The sequence below is a fragment of the Mercenaria mercenaria genome, chromosome 10 (assembly GCF_021730395.1).
Source record: "Mercenaria mercenaria strain notata chromosome 10, MADL_Memer_1, whole genome shotgun sequence".
Taxonomy (NCBI): domain Eukaryota; kingdom Metazoa; phylum Mollusca; class Bivalvia; order Venerida; family Veneridae; genus Mercenaria; species Mercenaria mercenaria.
In genome coordinates this window covers 21809617-21830600 of record NC_069370.1, presented here as the reverse complement: position 1 = coordinate 21830600, position 20984 = coordinate 21809617, and the positions used below count along the sequence as shown (strand labels likewise).

At 34.1% G+C, this 20984-nt stretch overlaps 2 protein-coding genes across 3 annotated transcripts in view; both read left to right on the top strand.

Moving 5' to 3' along the window:
• LOC128546179 (uncharacterized) overlaps nucleotides 1-11410 on the top strand; it is an 81542-nt gene extending 70132 nt beyond the window's left edge. Inside the window, exons 6-7 of one of the 2 annotated variants that reach the window (XM_053552487.1) lie at nucleotides 3044-3349; nucleotides 11063-11410. In XM_053552487.1, the coding sequence (XP_053408462.1) occupies nucleotides 3044-3349; nucleotides 11063-11355 (599 nt within the window). In that variant the 3' untranslated portion in view covers nucleotides 11356-11410. The other variant, XM_053552489.1, reaches the window with a different exon arrangement.
• LOC123559674 (uncharacterized) overlaps nucleotides 1-19934 on the top strand; it is a 134682-nt gene extending 114748 nt beyond the window's left edge. Inside the window, exon 11 of the mRNA XM_053516809.1 lies at nucleotides 19898-19934. Within this exon, the coding sequence (XP_053372784.1) occupies nucleotides 19898-19934 (37 nt within the window). The remainder of the gene's footprint in view (nucleotides 1-19897) is intronic.
• Nucleotides 19935-20984: the final 1050 nt, after the last annotated feature.

Genomic DNA, 20984 nt, shown 5'->3' with positions numbered 1-20984 from the left:
TATTGCACTCGCGACGCTGACATGTTATTGTACTACGCACAATTTTGAATATGCACGATACGATACGTGACATTTTAATGCACCGCGGTAAAAAATGTTGCACGTGGTATTATACATTCTTAACCATTTAAAACCCTACAAATTCAGTTTTATACAGTACTGAATTTATTTAGTTTTCCCGGTTACCATATCATGATATACATTATTGCTACATTATGAATTTTTAAACCAATATAGACCTTGAGTTTTCATGAGTTTAAATCTCTGTTCAAGTTCCCTCCCTTAAGCCGATTATCTACATATACCATAATTTGACAGCTAGTTTTAATGGTAGTTAAAGATTAAATTCTAGTTGAGACGGATACTCCATACTGAATAGTCACTTGAAAATAGTCATAAATTTAAAACTTTAATTTTAATGAGCAATTTTGATATCAATAACAAAATTTTATAATCAAACTCTGCTGAGACTCAAAATGTTTTGAAAACAGAAGTCAAGGAATTCAATCTTGGCGTGACCTCAGTCATCAAGATCGAGCCTGTCTTGATCATTTTTCAAAATCTGATATCAGATTATGAAAATATGAAGTGGATATTCCTTCTTTTATTTTCAAACATGCTGATACATAACTAAGTCAGGATGTTTCGACCAGGATGAAAAATATATGTATGAGAACTTCCTGTATGTTTAGACAAAGTGTTGAACTAAATCATTCAAGTACGAGTATTTCATTAAAACTTCTATTTGATGGAACATTCTACAGTTATAACAATTACTGAGAAACAAGGACTTTTTCCGTACAAAAGTCTACGAGAACACAGTATTTATACTATGAAACAAACACTTAAACGAACGTTCATTTTATTCAGAATGTTTTTTTTTTTTTTCACAATAATATTTTGTACTGCGTTTTTCATATCTTGATGCTAGGAAAAACAAGTCTTGGGAATCGTATGGGCGGATAAAAATTAAAATCAAACTGTTTAATAGGAACCGCTGTTATCTTCAAATCCATGTTTCAAGTTGTAGTTTTTAATGCAAGAACATATTAAGGTGAAGTATCATCGTAGGACAGTGGGTTCAAAACTTCAAAAGTCGTGTCGTTCGAGTAGCGCGGAAGATAACGCCAGAAATGTCTCAATATCAAAACAAAATGTTAAAGCATACGAATATTTGAAGAACATGCTATATTCAAGTGAAATGCGACAGCGTATTTACCAGAATCTAGAGGCATCCTACATGTAGACATTTATGGAGCCGAATCGTTATGTCATGAACTAAACAATAATAGAATATGACATCTGAAAATTGCGATTGCGTGTGTTAAATGTAGCCTGGTCACCGTCCACGTACTCTCAAACGTATGTATTGTATTAACATATAAATATATCACATTCTAACACGACCAGCAAATAAACTACATAACTGTAGAGCAAAAACTATCTCGGGTTATTCTGCAATAACCCATTCGCGTGCAGTGACGTCATCCGATCCAGGTGCGTAGCACGGTCGTAAAATGTTTTGTGTTTGTTGTTGGGTTTAACGTCGCACCGACACAATTATAGCTCATATGGCGACTTTCCAGCTTTGATGGTGGAGGAAGACCCCAGGTGCCCCTCCGTGCATTATTTCAAAACGAGCTGGTACCTGGGTAGAACCAACGACCTTCCGTAAGCCGGATGGATGGCTTCCTCACATGAAGAATTCAATGCCCTGAGTGAGGCTCGAACCTACATCGATGAGAGGCAAGTGATTTGAAGTCAGCGACCTTAACCACTCGGCCACGGAGGTCCCGGTCGTAAAAAGTAGTTACCATTTTTCTAACACTGTTGATAACAGTATGTCGTGTTAGAATCGAAATCACAAATTCTCAGGTGTGATTTATTGCTACACACAGTAGAATACCCCGAGTTTTTCTTTCTTATGCAAAACTATATATCACTCAGGTCTACGGCCTTCGTGATATATTCTTACGCATAAGATCTAAAAACACGGGTTATTCTACGATAAACCACTATTGGGAACTTATTATTTCTCAAATACACTAATTTCTACAATAAAGGCAAAAGTTACTACACAGGTGTTTGCTTTCTTGCGAACCATTAAATATTTTGAGATAACCCCTACTGTAAGTATGCAGTCCGCTGTCCTCAGTCCTAGTCGAAGTAAGTTGAAAATCTCTATTACTTACCTCCTTAAAGCTACAGTCACACATACGGATATGTCCGTGCGTTGAGGTACGGTGCGGATAGAATTGGTCTGTGGGTGTATAACTACGGAGCAGTACGTCTTAGTACGGGAAATATTGTGAGAAACAGGAAACAAACAAAACAATATAGGACGCGAATAAGTACGGATAGGTATGAGGTACTACGTTGAATTACGTTTTACTGCGCCTGGCAACTTGCCCAGCGCACGGACGGGTTGGCGGTGAACTACGTTGAACTACGCTTAAGTACGAGCAGCCTCGGACAACTACGTTCAGCTACGGCGAGGTACGTAAGTGCACAGATAACTACGTTTTAGTACGTTTAACTACGGATGAATACGTTTCAGCCAAGTTGGACTAAAGTCACGCTCAAATGTCTACGGTTCGCTCAAACTTTTGTGCATGTTCGAAAGTTGGAGAAACTTGCAAGTTTGGAATAAGTTTTGAATACGTTTTGACCAAGTTTTGGTACGGATTGATACGGATGACTACTCTGAGGTACGACTCTAGTACGGAAAGATACGGATAACTACGTTTCAATCTGTAGCTAGACGTAGCTATCCGCGCCGTATTTGTGACTGGGGTATTAGATGGACCGAACTACGCATTAGATACAGAAAAAAAATCCCAAAAAATAGCGTTTCGAAATTAAGCAAACTCGTAATTACTATCAAGACAGTCATGTTGAAGAATTTACCTGAATTTACCTGAATAAATAAGGTAATGTACTTGCAAGTCACTTTAAACGTAACTGATGTACTTTTCTTTAAATACATTGATAATGACCATACATATATCCTTTATCTGAATATTTTCTCACACTGTCTTTTCAGAATCACCACTATTCCACTCATTTACGGTACCACAGACTCTCAAGGAAGGAACTAACGGCTATATTGCATGCGTAGTGGATGGTGGAAGACCTGCTCCGAATGTAACGTTAAACATTTCCGGTATTGAAGTGTCGTCTGCAGTCCAAACAAATATTATTAATGCTGCCACCTCTTTATACATGAGTGTTGTTTCCCTGACAACATTCGAACGAATGTGGAATAGCGAAAACGTCACATGTTGCCGTTATAATGAATGGTACAGAGTCATAAAGGAATGTTCCCCGCGGAAACAGTTTAATTTCTTATGTAAGTATCAACAGAATCATTACGATTCAGTTTCGACATTTTAGTGTTTCTGTATGGTATGTCTTTAATAGGCAATACTTTATTTCTTATTATTTTATTCATAGTTTTCTTTTTTTAAATTTTTATTTTGTTTTAGATATCTAAGCAAATACGTCTTACACATAAGCACCAAAACAAAAATACCGAAATTGTATTGTAAAGAATTAAAAACAATAGTTTATCTCGGACAGTGATATGTAATTGATACATGTTATATCACAATGACCCACCTCGAATGATTTAATCATACGCATCTAAACGTCAAACATTTATTTTATTCAAAAGCAGTAACTTTTTGAATAAATTATTTCGATTGTAACAAATTTTCAAGAATTATTACGTACATCCTTGAAGACTTCCGTAAAATATTTGCCTGTTTTATGCGTTTCTTTACCAGCGCGCCGTTATGACGACTGATGCTTTGAAGTAAAAATTGTGACGTTCAAACAGTGAACAGTCAATATAACACAATTTTCAGTCTTCTTTGTTTACATTTGTACTAGGAAAATAAATCGGATGTTGTTAGAAATATTGATCTTCTTTAATTAATGTGTGTTCATGTATTTAGAATTTTGTAAAAGCTATTTCCACTGTGACTGGTTATTTTTGCAAGTGATAAGGAAAACGAGCACGTATTATTAAAAAATTAAAAGCGATGTTAAATTACTAATGAAACGGTCAATGTATTCAAAATCCACTGCAGTTTTTGAACTAAGACTCACATTTTCACATATTTATTAAAACGAAGAGAATCAATTTCAGATCGCCAGAAAATAGTTCATATACCTTAAAATGTTAGATTTCAGTCCGTCAAATTTCTTTTTTTCCAGTTCCCCCATCAGACATCAAGCTGGAGGTCAAAGTCGAGCAAAACCTTCCACTTGAAATGTATGTTTGATTGATATACCTGATGAATTGCAATGTCATTTCGCTTATGAAATATCTATCAAGCCTTTTGTATTAACCAAAACCAAAAGAAAAGAAAATATTTAGAATATACAGGGTTACCATGGTTACTGTGACAATCGTTTATATTTAACTTTGGCGTTTGTATTGATATGTACAAAGTTGTCGAGGTTCTTCAGTAACCTATCATTTGAGTCCCTCCAATTTTTGTTCCAAAGATATGTTGTGTTTTTTTTTCTCTCCAAAGACAACAGTCAAAAATGGGGAATGCGGAGATTTTTGTTCAAGATCCATGTTGAAGGAATAATAGTATTGAATTTTATTCGAAACTTTTCGGAGAAAATTTGTTCATGTTTGGCAGGTTGCATCCCCCGGGACCCGCCACCACCACCCTGCCCCGCCCCGCCCCGCCCCGCCCCGCCCCACCTCCACCTACCGCCCCCACACCACATCCACCTACCGTCTCGTACCCACTTCCACCTGCCACTTTTTAGCGCTCCTTGTTTTGAAAAGTATTATCTTGAGAACGTGTTTAAGAGACGATGTCCTCAGTAGACTTCTTGTCCCGAGTAGACAAGAAAGTTGCATTTCCGTCCTTAAATACAGTTTACAGAAACTGAAATTACAAATTAAAAAATTATGAAAAGATCTTTTAGAAGCATAGAACGCAATAAAGCAAAATAATAGCATACTCGGTAGGTAATGAAATGTTAAATATATTCACATCCCGTCGCACCGATTTAGACGGATTTCTATAACAGTAAAATTGAATATACTCCACGATCCCAAAGGACCAGAAAATATAACAACAATATTTAAACAATTCTACTTACTCTACCAACCTCTAAATAGATATATAGACATACAATGCACCTTTATTTTATTTATTTCCTTTTTTTTTAACTGATTCCGTAGGACCAAAAAAATAATTGAAACACAGTATCTTGAATTCAAAGGGATTGAGAGTTTTACTTCGAGATAATCGAAATTCAACTTAAACAATGATACTTTGTGGACGAGTTTTCTGGACGGGACTTAAAAATGTTTTCGAGAAAGCCGGAATTTAGACATAAGCGAGTTCGAGATATAGAGTTTCAACTGTAAATACATCGCACTGATTATCAACGGCGGAAATCAAAAATATTGGCGAGTCCAAAGTTACTGATTTTTGAAGTGTTGATATTTTGTAGGGCAAATTCAGAAAAACTAAAATTGTGTCCATAGGACACGCATGTCCCCACATCCATCCTCTAAATAGCAAAGATTTTAGTACAGAAATCTTCACATGAAGAATGTTCGACTTAAAGCTGGAAGCAATTGTATTCAGATAAGGTTGTGCATTGGAGCAACTTTGAATCCACACCAGATTTCTCCCTCATGGCCTATTTTGCGAAATTAAGAAAGGACCATAATTCTAGGAAAAAATCACTATAGAAAAAATCCATTATTTATTGTCATCTACACATCAAGGTCTTTCATCTACAAACTTTCAAACATATCCTTTCTCAATAATGTTTGAGGAGTTGAACACACAAGATTTTTCTCTATATTCGATATAGCAAAACTATCAAAGCATATCTGCGGTAAAATAGTCACAGCAAAATTTCTTCCGTGATAGTCATCTGCACATAAAACTCGTTCATCTTTAAAAGTTTGAAGCAAATCAGGAGGAGCTGGTCACACAATATTTTGAGACGCATGAATGGACAGCAACATCTCTACATGTCCCTCATTCTTCCCCCCTCACCCCACATAAAAGTTGGGACATAAAACTGAACGGTTATTTACTAGGGATTTAAGATTTCAAGAAGCTAATTTTTCAAAAAAGACGTATTTTATCTGCGAAAAAAATCATTAGTTTGTCCCACTGTCAAATGTTATAGGTTTTGCTGCACCCAAACGAAAACATCAGAGTAACAAACCATTAACTTGCATACCCTTCAAACACTAGTGACAGACGAACGTATGAGAAATATTTAAAAACAATACCTAGAGTAAACGAAAGGGCTCGAAATAGATAGACATGTTACATAAACAGTGTAACTATCGATCAGAGTATTGGAAGTTTGTCCTATTCTCACCTGCTATCCTCAACTTGGAAACTGTCCTCAGTACATAATACGGCTATCCACAGTATAGTAGGATACACATTTCTTAGGGTATATCTTTAACAGCTTAAAAGTTACATAGCCAGTTTTTTTAGCAAAAATAGTTTGGCCACTGCTTGTGAAAACGTATGATTTAAAGTTTTTATCTATTCAAAATATTTCACACCAAAATAACAAAAGTTGTCGAAAGTCTCGGGGTGATCATCTTAGACTAGGAGTAACATTTTTCCTACTCTACCAACTCGTAGGCATTATAGCTGGTGAGCCATAGGGTTGGTTAGTACCATCTGGGGGGATTAATTATCATTGTGATTTTTGGAAAGACATACAACCCTGGAGTAAGATAATATGTGATAGCAATGTATCGAAGGTAGCCTTTGGTGTGAAATCATCCTGTTAAATGCATACTTGGGTAAAAGTTCAGGTCCAATGTAGGCATACGAATTATGGAACATATGCTATTCAGTTTGAATAATTTATGTATTTGTATACAGTATGTAAGAACAAACAAGTAAAATATTTCCTTAATTGTGCGCACGCACCCCCCCCCCCCTCCCCCAACCCCAACCACCATGGTGGGCCATATAGATTTGGTCTTGTCCGTGCATCCATCCGTGCGTCCGTCCGAAGTTCGTGACACGCCTAGCTCAAAATGCATTTGATATAATTTGATGAAACCTTGCCCGAGTCTTTATCACCTCCTATTTTTCGTCTGACTGCAAACCCTATTTCCAGAGTTATGGCCCCCGAAATAGTCAAAAATGCACATTTTTACCTTGTCACGCGCCTAGCTCAAAATGTATTTAATATAAATTGATTAAACCTTGCATGAGTCTTTATCATGATATGAACTTGTGCATCTCCTATTTTTTGACAGTCTTCGCCCAGTGTTTTCAGAGTTATTGCCCGTGTAATAGTCAAAAAAGCACATTTTCATCTTGTTACGCACCTATCTCAAAAAGTATATGATATAAATGGATGAAATCTTGCATGAGTCTTTATCATGATATAAACTTGCGCATCTTTTTTTCTTTTGCTGACTCCATCCCCTATCTTCAAAGTTATGGCCCCTGAAATAGTCCAAAATGCACATTTTCACTTAATAATGTGCCTAGCTCAAAAAGTATTTGATGTAAATTCATGAAACCTTGCTTGAGTCTCTATTATGATGTGACCTTGCACACTTTGCATTCTTCTTCGGAATCTACTTGGCATTCTTCATCGGAATCTGAGGGCTTAATGTAAGTAACATTTTCAATAGGATTGCTTGCTGTAGGCTCGATACATTCTTCAACGTAGTGTAAGAGATTGACTTTGTTTGTCTTTGTTGGCATTCCATAGGATGTTGCCAATGACAAGGGAATTATGTGTCTATATCATGCATGTCCAGCAGCTAATATCACGAATAGTCCAAACACATTTCTTTCAGCCCTTATCTGAGTCATTTTTTTCTGCGAGCTGGTCGCTTTCTTTGGTTTTTTTTTAACTAAGGCAATTTCAATATTATGCCTTGATATTATATCTCTTCATGGCAATGCTTTGAGAGAAGATTGCTTTGCAGATACATACTATCCCAAAACAATCAAGCCTGTCGAAAGAAAACGACATGGAACTGCACAAACACTTCTGTTTCCTGGTCCAAAAGAATCCACAGAATTGGAAAGATTTCATGAGCAGTGATGACCTCAAAACTCAATAATTGATCATGCTCATTTTTCACCTAGGTAACAAGGCAGGGAAATCAATTTTGTAATTGAAAACAGCTGTTTCCGTTATAATGAACTAAAGTGTTACGACAGAAGATACTAGAAGATCTGTTTTTCAATCAGGAAGAAGTGAACACAAAAATTATTTTGCACTACCTTGGTGTAAGTGCGAGGGCTTGTTACGCTTCAACAGTCATTGTTAGATCCCCCATTGTTAGATCTGATGTCTTGATACTGCTGGCCCATTATGCTGACCAAATAAGAACAGACTCATTTCACACTAGTGTTTGGAACAAGCGACTGCTTTTTGATATCAAGATTATCATAGACGCAAAAAGGACAAGTGTGATATGTGTTCAATTTTACCAGCCATGCATTGTTTAACTGGATGCGATACAACAAACGCCTATGTGCGCAAAGGGAAAGTCAAACCTTTAAAGATTGTCGAAAAAATTGCCAATATGTTCAGACAGTTAAACAGTTGGGACGACAACCTGTGTGCTCCGACGACGTTTTGGAGGTCAGAGATCATTTGTATGTGCATGATATGGTCACCCAAAATATCGGAACATCAACAAGGTTAGATACGAAATGTTTGTAAAGAAGAACGGCAACCAAGACGCATCCTTAATAGTTCCGACGGCATTTACATGACCCTATTGCCACCATATCAATCCAGTCAACTATCGGTTACTTATTCATTTATTTACATTTAATCTACAAGTGTACAAATTTGCGTAGCTATTGTAAACATAATAGGAAAACTTTATAATTATAGACTCAAATTATATACAATCTCTTCATGTTTTTCTACACTTAATTAATACTTTTGTAGTTTTACTCTTATTCATATCAAAAATAAACGACCTCGATCTTTTCTTCAAGGTGTATATTTGCCAGCATACCCAGAGAACAGTCCTTATCTTCCTGATGTTGATAAAAATGGCTGGAACTTTCATGACGGGCAACAGTTTGTGTACAACTTCAGTGACAACAAGATTGTTCCTGATGAACTTGTTGACATATTGTGCAACACTGACATAAACGAAACCAGCGAAACTGATGAAGATTATGAGCTTACCAATATTGATGATATCGTATAAGATTCAGACAGCGATGAAGAGTCATAACTAAGAATGTTCTAGTATGCTGAATAGACAGAAAATGTGGTTTATTGAAAACAAAGAATAACAATGATATACAAAACAAAATGACTGAAAATAATAACGGTAGCATATTACCGAATACGGTAACATATTGTAACGTAAATTACACTTTTGCATTCAATTGATATATAACCTTAGAATAATTTTATTGATTAGTTATTTTTTTTTTTCTAAACATAATACTGAATAGCAACCACTTTATATATATTTATATGAAATATTATTAAAATTTTGATTTTGATGGTAACGTATTTTACTGTACAAAATTAAAATGTGGTATTGTTCATCATAAAAATGTTTGCTATTTAGGCAGACGAACAATGACACAGAGGTGTGCACGTTTTAGACAGATCAAATAGTAATATATCATGTTAAAACATATTTTGTGTTCTTCATCTACATGTGTATTGTCACGTAAATTACAATAACAACTAGGCGACTTTGATATTAAAAACTAATGGCCTGCGAATAATTATCTAGTTGTAGATCTAACATATCAAAACTAGTCCATAAATGGCTTTGATTTAACGATATTCATAGTTTTCTGTTCCATATGATTTATCGAAGTATTTCAAACAAATATGTAACGCACATTAATAGGCCGTCAATTACGAGCGCCCCTACAGCCAATGGCAGACAACTTGATTTTGTGATCTGTAGAATGTATACTACCTTATACCCTATGTATTTAAACATGTCATATTAGTTCAAGAATGAGCAAAATATCTTTCTAACTGCATATTATGACACAATAGTTTGTGTAATTTTATGTTTAAGCCCTGGGGCAGTATTCATAAAGCATCTTATGTATAAGTTTTGACTTAAGTTGAAGATTTTACTGAAGTTTGTGGTGATTTCAGCTTAAGTCTAAGTAAAAACTTAAGTCCAAGTCATAAAACAGCTTAAACTTAAGATACGTAAGAAATGACTTAAGTCAGAAAATAAAACAGCGTGGTGAGTACAATTAAAGTGTTGTTTTTCAGATAAAAGCACTTTAAACATAATTCTGCTTGTTCTATCTGTCTGAAATTAATGTTGTTGTTTTAATGTTTTCGTCCACAATAAAAAACAAGAATTACTTATTAAGTTGTTTTATGAATAACAAATATACTTAAGTAAAATAAATTTCTTACCTAAGTAATACTTAAGTAAATAATTAATTTTTTATACTTATACTTAAGATGCTTTATGAATACGGCCCCTGGTCTATGTGTGTCTGTAATTACCAACACTAATCGCTAGATAGGCAATATTTCAACAACAATGCTAAAAATACATAAAATACTTTACATAATACTTTACATAATGCTTGTCTATCAATTGCCAAGCAAATGTAGTCAAAGATGAGAGAACCATTAGTTTGAAATAGAAAGTCTACTTATGTCTAACGCAAGTTTGAAGAAAGTCTGTTTTGGGGTTGGGTTACTGCACGGCTAATATCACACAAAAAGCTACCACCAATACAATGCTATCACATAGTTTCTGAATTATCAGATGTTTACCTATCCAAAATTTGAGCTTTAATCCCCTCGGATGGTACCGCTAGCCAGAATTAGTGGGTTTGGCTAATCGACTATTATAAGATACACAATAGTCCAAATTTAGCATTCAGCTATTCAGCTTTAAACACTCGTTTCATTTATGGATACGGTAGATAAGCGTTAACACAGCAAGATCTTACCTCTGGTAAAGAAAAATGAGGGGATATATGTTTGTTTACTTGTCACTTTCTTTGCTGTATCCGGTGTCAGTTTCCCTACCGTGATTATTATTAATTGTTAATTGTAGATGCACCTACCATCGAATTCAACATATCTGGTTCAGAACTTACTATTTTACAAGGAGAACAGGCACACGTAAAATGCTCAGCACAAAGCATTCCTGCCTCCAACATTTCATGGGTGGAGCAATCTGATGTTGGAAACATAACTATGAAACAATGTCCATTGAAAACAGACTGCGTCATTTCTATTGAAGCAAATTTTACGCAACAACGACAATTTATTTGCCAAACTCATTATTTACAAACAAGTGACCAGAGGACCCTAACTGTAAACATTCTTGGTAACTTCTTTTTATAACTTTCTAAAATATCTTGATCTGAAGTTAAATTAATAGCTTTTCATATCCATTTATAACAATTCTTAACCATGAGCTTAATCTAGAAGAATAAGAAATAAAATAAACTAATCCTAGTCTTGTTAAAGGCACAGACCTCCAGATTTGGCTTAAAAATAATATTTCTTTCAAATTGAAGTTTGGTCTTATTATGAACTTAGAATATGAATTCTTATTTCTAAATTATTTAAAAAAATCCAAATCAAGAAAAAAAGATCACCGCGTCGGTCCCCGGACCGCCGCGGCAATAAAACATTTTCCCGTCGTTGTAACTAATAGCGCTATTGCTGAAGTAATGAATAATAACTTCAAAATGTGAAGACAGTTTAAGTAAAAGCGTGACAAACGCTTTTCGACTTTCATGGAGAAAAGTAGTAAAAACAGCAAATTCTCATATGTTTCCGTAACATAAAGTTTGTCCGGAATTAAGTTTTAAAGTCTTCTTAAGACACAAAGCATTTATTTCAAGATATCTAAAAAAATATTGTTTTGTTGTGGAACGATCTGGAGGCATGCCGCTTTAAATTAGAAAAGACTTGTCTAGTCTAGCTGAATTAGAAATGAATAATCTAGTACATTAATCGTCGGGTTAGAGCAAAAACCTAGTATCTCCATTTTTGAACATTTTTCAGGGGAAGCGAAAACAGTATCATTTTTATGTACCTTATGTTTGGGGAACATTTGTTTTACACATATACCGGAAATAATATATTCTATGTTGTTTAAGTGCTTTGTCAGTAACTTAGTAAATGTGGAGTTTGAAGCAAAAATTGTTTTTGCACAAACAGTTTGTATATATTTCAGATTTATTTTTTTGTGCAAAATAAAAACACGTATATTGAGAAACAATGTTTTTGTTGGAACAGTTACTCGAAAATACGGCTTATGGCCATGGATATCACAGTGTCCCACTTGTTATAAACGTTAATCTGAGTATTTTTTTGTAAACTCGATTGCAGCCTGTATACTGTCGCACTCCATATGTTTGTTGTCAGATATGAGATATTTGAGATATATTTGTTTAGTATTCTTGATTGGGTTTACCGCATACAGCAGATTTGATGACATAACTTGATTTCTTTTCTGTCCCGTACATGCATCCGACTATTATACCACACTTTCAACTGATTGTGATAGAGATTGTAGGTAAATGTATATACTCGTAGAAATCTCACAGGAACCCCTCTAAAATCTTTCCATTAACTTCTGACCACACATAACATGAACCGTTGCCGTTTCCGAAGCTGTAAACTGATAGATTAAAGCAACACAACTTCCTCATACAGTACATTACAGTGACTAAACTATAAGGTGTGTGCAGCATCGATTGTAGATCAAAGGTGCATGAGTGTTGCTATTATTCTGCTTTGTTGCATTCTTTGCTTCCAAATGACCTTTTTACAGATTTTATTTTATATACTGTCTTGCTTGGCTAGGATTTGTCTTTTCCATTTCTTCCTGAGCAGTTATTTTACATTGGTGGTGTCTTTGGAACTCTTCTTTCATTTTGTCTGTTAACACAACATCTTTTTCAGCTACATTGTATTTTGCACACAAATTGCAATGATATTCTTAGAAACATCCTCATTAAATATGCATCTATATATTTTGACCGTTTCGAAACATTTATAATACTGTCAAAAAGTATGGTACGCTGCACTGCGTTATCATTAATGCTTGTATTTCCCGGTGTTATTTCATAGTAACACGCATTATTTTACCGTCTTCAACGTTAGTGTCCATCACTATGTTACTTTGCATTATCATTATTGCTTGGATTTTCTGGTGCTATTTAATTGTCACATGCACTATTTTTCAACATTATTGTCTATCATTATGTTCAGCTTTATCATTGTTTATTGCTTGTACTTTTAGGTATTATTTCTTTTCTTTGTCATACGCACTATTATAAGTGTTGTTAAGGTTACTGTCCATCACAATGTTCATTACACTGTGTTATTATTATTAAATTTAATCCCTATTTTTATTTCATTTTAACACGCACTAACTGGACACTCGTCAGCGTTATTATCCATCACTGTGTTACGTTGTTTATTACTTAATGTTCAGGGTAAATAAAATTTTCACAATGATCATTTCTAAATTTTTTGATTTCATCATCCACTGTTATTGATACATTTTCACACCTATGTTGCTGATTTTCTACAGCTGAATTTCTGTCTTCTGTGGTACAAAACTCAGGCCACCTTTGACTTTGCGAGTATTTGTTTTCTAGTTCAGTTACATCTCCTATCAGTTTTCCTTCATCTCAAGAATCAGACCACATCTATGAAAAATGTAAGGTAATAATAATGTTACATTTATTAAATAATTTATCAAATAATGAGTGTTCTGTTTAGATGTAATACTTGATAAAAATACAATTTGTTTTATATAAACAAACTAGTGAAATAAGATATTAATTTTAATTAGATTTTCAATTTAATTATTACCTTAAGGATGTACGAGCGTTCTTTTTAGGATATCCGCCGTTTTGAAAAATGTTTCTTCGAATATTGCTTTCTAACACACGTTTGGCTAAAAGTTAATGCTAAATAATTAAAATATAGCTAATAATGTACCATTTAACCAAATATATTATGCTTTTTGCGTAAAAAAAAAACACCCTTAGTTTTGGCTTGCATTTTGCCTATAATTGACGCAAGATTTACAATGGGGTAGGGGTAAGTAATTTCAAATATCTATTAAAGTAGATCAGGTTTGGTTTTGATATTTTTCCGACTGATACATATAATGTTAAGCCATAAATAAAGTAAAAGTTTTCAAGATAGCACTTATCTGTAAAATATAAATTAAAACAAGAAGAACAAAAAAATATAAAAATTCACTACTTTTTAACAGCTTTTTTATTAATAAATCTCTTAGATGCACGGTGACCCCATTTCCCCAACTTTCCATTGTGAAGCATTTTTGTGTGTCATAAATGCTGCAAAATATTTTGAAAATCTTAACGTCAGAATTTATTTTGTAAGTCTAAATACGTTTATTTTCGTTGAAAATAAAGTGGGTGGGGTAATTATGTCAACATGTAAACATTAAAGAGATTTGTTAGTGACTTTTATGCTTATATAATACTGACATCAACATATATTCATATTAACTTGTAAGACCTGAAATCCCTATAAGATTAAGTAGGATATTATATGTTTTATAAAGTACCAACATTTTTTCAATTTTACAAAATTTCAGAAATGCGTAAACAGTGGGAGAAGAAAATACCCTATAAAATTAAAACGGTGACCTATGTTTTTCCTGCTCTTGTTTGTCTTAGAAACTATTGTTCTTCAAGCTCAGAGGGTATGAAAACATTCTTAAAGTTAGAAAAAATTCGCTCGTACATCCTTAAAACTGTTTTTCAGTTACTATATTTAATATTGAGTATAGTAAAAATTTGTTTAAAATATAATAATCTTACCTTTGCTAGTTTGCAGAAAACCAGTCACATTTAAAATGCATCATTAACCTTCCAAAAACTGAAAATGAGAACTTAATACTGAAGATTAAAATCCTATATAATTGTTTTTGTATCCTGACTTGATGCTAAAATTTGATGTATATTTGGAGCAAACCTGTCATATCTGTTTATGCAAGGGTTGGGCTGACATTTAAGCAATTTAAATGTCAATTTGTCAATGCAAAACACCTGCAGTTTTAAATACTTGGTTTCTGCACCAACTGCTTGGTAACATATTACTGATATGTTGCATTGCATCTTTTTATACTTTGTTTTTGCTCCAGCTGCATGCACAATGGCAACCGATTTTGTTCCAGCAAAAAGCCAGTATTTCTAAAACCGTTGCTTTTGCTCTAGTAAATGAGTTAAGTTTACAAGAAATTGTTCATGCAAAGTGATAGTATTTTGGAATACGTGCTTATTGCTGGTTTGTTTTATTATATATATGTGAGTATGTAGGCAGCATATCAAAATACGAGGTTATGATCTTGGAAAATCGCTAGAAAAGCAATACTTGATTTGGTCACAAATCAAGTTCTCAAAAACGACATTTCCTGCAGGTCTAAAAATTTGAGACGATGTGCAAATGACCAAAATACATATATTTATGTAAAAAAAGTCATTTTACCAAAAATGTGTAGATACTAGGTTTTTGCAGTAACCCGGCGATTTGTACCGTTAAATTCAAATGACTGTCGAAGTCCTTTTGAGTGAATTATGACTTTGCTATCCCGTTAGATTTATAAGTACAAACCTAGTCTTGTTAAATTAAAAAAAAATTGACTAGCCTAGCTAGCCTTGTTAAATAAAACCATGACTATCATAACCTTGTTAAACTAAACAAATGACTGTCTTTGTCTTTTTTATGCCCCCGAAAGGAGGCATATAGTTTTTGAACCGTCTGTCAGTCTGTCCGCAATTTTCGTGTCCGGTCCATATCTTTGTCATCCATGGATGGATTTTCAAATAACTTGTCATGAATGTGTACCACAGTAAGACGACGTGTCGCGCGCAAGACCTAGGTCCGTAGCTCAAAGGTCAATGTCACACTTAGACGTTAAAGGTCATTTTTCATGATAGTGCATTCGTGTCCGGTCCATATCTTTGTCATCCATGGATGGATTTTCAAATAACTTGGCATGAATGTGTACCACAGTAAGACGTGTCGCGCGCAAGACCCAGGTCCGTAGGTCAAAGGTCCTAAACTCTAACATCGGCCATAACTATTCATTCAAAGTGCCATCGGGGGCATGTGTCATCCTATGGAGACAGCTCTTGTTATTTCCTTGTATATCTATATACAAATGATTTTCACTGTTTTCAGTTAAATTTTAAGGAAAAAGACTATCTCAACTAGACCTAGTTTTAAACATTGTAGTTTCCTCAAACGCGAACATGAGTATGGTTCAAGAGTTATATGTATATTCATGAAGCGTAGCAATGACATATTACGTATTGAAAAGATAATTAATATAAACAAGAGCTGTCCGTAAGACAGCCAAGCTCGACTATTCGAAATATTGTCCCAGAGGCAGGAAAATATTACCTAAAAAGGTTAAATATCAAAAGAGTTTTAAGTTCAAAAGGGGGAATAATTTGACCAAAATGCATATCAGTTATGGGACTTGCTGCTATCAACTAGTTTTATAACCCCTAAGGCACATGTGAAGTTTCAATTCAATATCTGCATTAGTTTTGGAGATAGAAACTCGCATGTAAAACTTTAACCAGAATTTTCAAAGTCTAAAAGGGGGCATAATTTGCCCAAAATACATGCCAGAGTTATGGAACTTGATCCAGTGAGGTTAGTAATTGATCTAGAAAAAGAAAAAATAAGTTTCAAATCTATATGCCTTTTAGAAATAGCTGTATGTACTTGCACGCAAAACTTTAACCAGAATTTTCTAAGTCAAAAAGGGGGCATAATTTGGCCAAAATGAAGGTCAGAGTTATGGGACTTGCTGCTATCAACTAGTTTTATAACCTCGAAGACACATGTGAAGTTTCAAATCAATATCTGCATTAGTTTTGGAGATAATAACTTGCATGTAAAACTTTAACCAAAATTTTTTAAGTCTAAAAGGGGGCATAATTTGCTCAAAATACATGTCAGAGTTATGGGTCTTGACCCAGTGAGGTTGGTAATTGATCTAGAAAAAGAAAAAATAAGTTTCAAATCTATATACCTTTTAGAAATAGCTGTATGTACTTGCACGCAAAACTTTAACCAGAATTTTCTAAGTCCAAAAGGGGGCATAATTTGGCCAAAATGAAGGTCAGAGTTATGGGACTTGCTGCTATCAACTAGTTTTATAACCCCGAAGACACACGTGAAGTTTCAAATCAATATCTGCATTAGTTTTGGAGATAATAACTTGCATGTAAAACTTTAACCAAAATTTTCTAAGTCTAAAAGGGGGCATAATTTGCTCAAAAAACATGTCAGAGTTATGGAACTTGACCCAGTGAGGTTGGTAATTGATCTAGAAAAAGAAAAAATAAGTTTCAAATCTATATGCCTTTTAGAAATAGCTGTATGTACTTGCACGCAAAACTTTAACCAGAATTTTCTAAGTCCAAAAGGGGGCATAATTTGGCCAAAATGAAAGTCAGAGTTATAGGACTTGCTGCTATCAACTAGTTTTATAACCCCGAAGACACATGTGAAGTTTCAAATCAATATCTGCATTAGTTTTGGAGATAGTAACTTGCATGTAAAACTTTAACCAAAATTTTCTAAGTCCAAAAGGGGGCATAATTTGCTCAAAATACATGTCAGAGTTATGGGACTTGACCCAGAGAGGTTGGTAATTGACCTAGAAAAAGAAAAAATAAGTTTCAAAGCTATATGCCTTTAATTGATGGCTGTATGTACTTGCATGCAAAAACTTAACCAAGGTGTGACGCCGACGCCGACACCGACGCCGACGCCGACGCCGACGCCAGGGTGAGTAGAATAGCTAGACTATTCTTCGAATAGTCGAGCTAAAAATGATCTCAGATATTTTTTTAAATAATTCTGTTGTCAGTTAAAAGCTATATTAGAAAAAATAGCTAGCGATGCCGGACAGCCAGTTATATATCTGATTCCAGTATCAGCTTTTGATCGATCAATGGCACTTTAGACAGAAATAATACACATTTTAGATTTTGTTTCATACGATATCTTAAATGCGTGAAAAAAAAAGAAGATAAGTATACCCTTACAACTTACGTTTATACATAACCTCAAGATTACATTTCCAAGGTAAAGCACTTAATAGCTCTTATCCTTTTAACTTTGTTATTAGCTCTGATACCCAATGACGAAACTATTATTATTTTACCTTCTGGTAAATCTACAGACACTTTTACGAGAGTGTATGTTTCTTTCATTCTCTACTAAACATGAATTATTGTCTTTGTATGAATTCTAAAATAATGTTGTATTCTTTTTATATATTCTCTTTCTAGCTAAGTTAATCCAGTAGATGGCTTTAACCCCAATGGTACATTATTTCTCACATTGTGTTTTCTTATTCAGAGAAAGATGAGAAACGTTACAAAGACTTTGGCAACTCTGCCTCCGGTGATAACTTGTTTATTTGGATTATTCTTGGCTCTTGTTTAGCTGCCCTCTTTGTTGTAGTCATCGTATGCCTTATTGCAAGAAAAAAATTGAGGAACAATAAAGGTAATTGTTGTTTTGTATTTACAATACTATGTAAATAATGTGCGTTTTGTTTGTAAAAGTGTTGCTTTGCCAATTATAAAGGGTCTAACCCACACATTTTAGGCGAAAATACTTTTTCTCAAAACTCCAAAAAATGTAAATACTCTCAAAGTGACTAGTGGTACAAACTTTCTGACATAAACTTTTTGCAAGATATTCTTATAAATAACAAAAAAAAAAAAAATGATGTGTAGGGCGTGGTAACCCATAACAGTGCTTTTGAAATAATGCAGAAAAATAGAATTCTTCTTGCTTCTTGACCAATATCTTACTTTTACTTTCATTTCAGCCACTGTATCACTTTTCAGTGTCATAAATACATTCTATACAAAACTTAGTGGAAATGAACATGTTGAATAATTTCACCAAAAAGTGGGCAAGCAGCTTTAAGAATGCATTTATTTTACTTTCCTATTATATTTACTATCAGGGACTTCCAAGTAGTGGATACATAATGACAGCCATTTATTTCCGTGTAATAACGTACTCGTGTTCTGAAATTCGCCATTCTTTGGAGGTTTAGTAGATCAATGCGCACATAACTTTCCATAAGAACCGGAAAATGCCGAATAAGCTAGCAGAGAACACGTAATTTGACGATTCTCGTTACGGGTCCACTAGCTTAAGAATGTGTTACAACACTGTTGACACATAGACTAAGTTTACATAACTACATTATTTCAGCCAAACTGGAAGCAAATCAAGTGAGATTCAGTGCAAATCCAGACGGACCTAGGTATGTTAGTTATTTCTTTTCTCTCCATTATCAGTTTGAATAACTTTACACATTTTGAGAAATTAGTTTTACAAATGTTGTAAGCAGGATGAAAAGGAAATGTGTGTACCTGTAGCCAATGTTCAGTCAGATACAAACGCTCATGTTAGTTTTCTACGGTAAAGCAATGTTCTGTGTTTGGATTTTGTATCGCATTCAGATTGCAACTTGTGTATAAAAAAATGGAACCACTGTCTTACCCGGTTTTGCTGTATTTGTTTTGCTTTCAGCAGGTATAAAAAGTTTGGGTCCATACCCATTTTTATTTCGCTGTAAATGGAATGTGAAACCAAAACGTTTAGTCTTGGTTGGCGCCAACGGTATAATTTAAACCGACGATACAAAGATTGCTAACTTCAAACTAAAATATGAATCTTCTTGATGGTGCAGATCGAAAACAGTACTATTCAGGTTAAACAATACAATTTTCAATAAACTAGATTCCAAAAATGAATCGCATTCGCATACGTTGTAATTTGATAGCATATTGTTGTGTTTTCAGCTTAGTTTCTCAGTAATTAAATTTTGTTTAAAATCAAGCAGGAACGATGTAGAACTGGAAGATCGTGTGTATCAATAAACTAGATTCCACAAATGAATAACATTCGCATACATTGTAATTTGATAGCATATTGTTGTGTTTTTAGCTTAATTTCTCAGTAATTAACTTTTGTTTAAAATCAAGCAGGAACGATGTAGAACTGGAAGATCGTGCGTATGTAGAATTGAATTATGTCAGGGATGCAAGTTGGCAGTCGGAAACATTATATTCTCAACTATCTCCATAGACTTACCAAGAAATGATCTAGTGATAGCAACAGACAGGTCATCCCCTGTTTCACGTCTTCAGATATTGATGCAGTTCGGGGAAATTGTCCTCAAAAGAAATATTGTCCTAACTGTCGAAATGGGTATGAAATTAAAAGGCGCAGAAATAGTTATATTTAAAACATATAAAACATGACGAAAGATTACCATTTCTTAATCGATTCAAAAACGTCAGGTTTACATGTATTTTGAAGATCAAAATATCCTATTCATCTATAAAACATTGTAAATACAACATTTGTGAATTTATACTTTTGTTAAACTTTTCTCATAATATAACTAACTTATATTACAAAAACAAAAAATCGTGTCCATTGTGTGGCTTTACGTAGATTGAGGTACGCTGGAAATTTCCATATTTTGATCAGGCAATCGGGAGATTGTAACTTCGTAAATCTTCACGTTTCAAAATATTCTAAAAATTTTACAAACCAAATATCAATATTAAAACGTGCATATGTACTTGTAGAAATGTTCATCTTTGGATTAACGTGTAGGAGTAGAAATGGAAAAACTTTGTTCTATATTAAAACCATCGATTGTGTTATGTCCCACTGGACAAGCTTACTATGGTGAACAGTCTACCCTTGTAAACGTTTGCTGTTCACACAAATCCATAGCGTATTTTCACTTTCAGACACATAAAGTCACCTAAAATGGTAATATATTCTAAATTATTAGATTAATTGCACACGATTATATATTTTTTCTTTTATTTTTTATGTAAATGTGATTATGATTACTGTAGTAGTATGTGTAAAAATCTTTTTTTGTTGTGTGTGTGTGTACTGTCCCATATAGT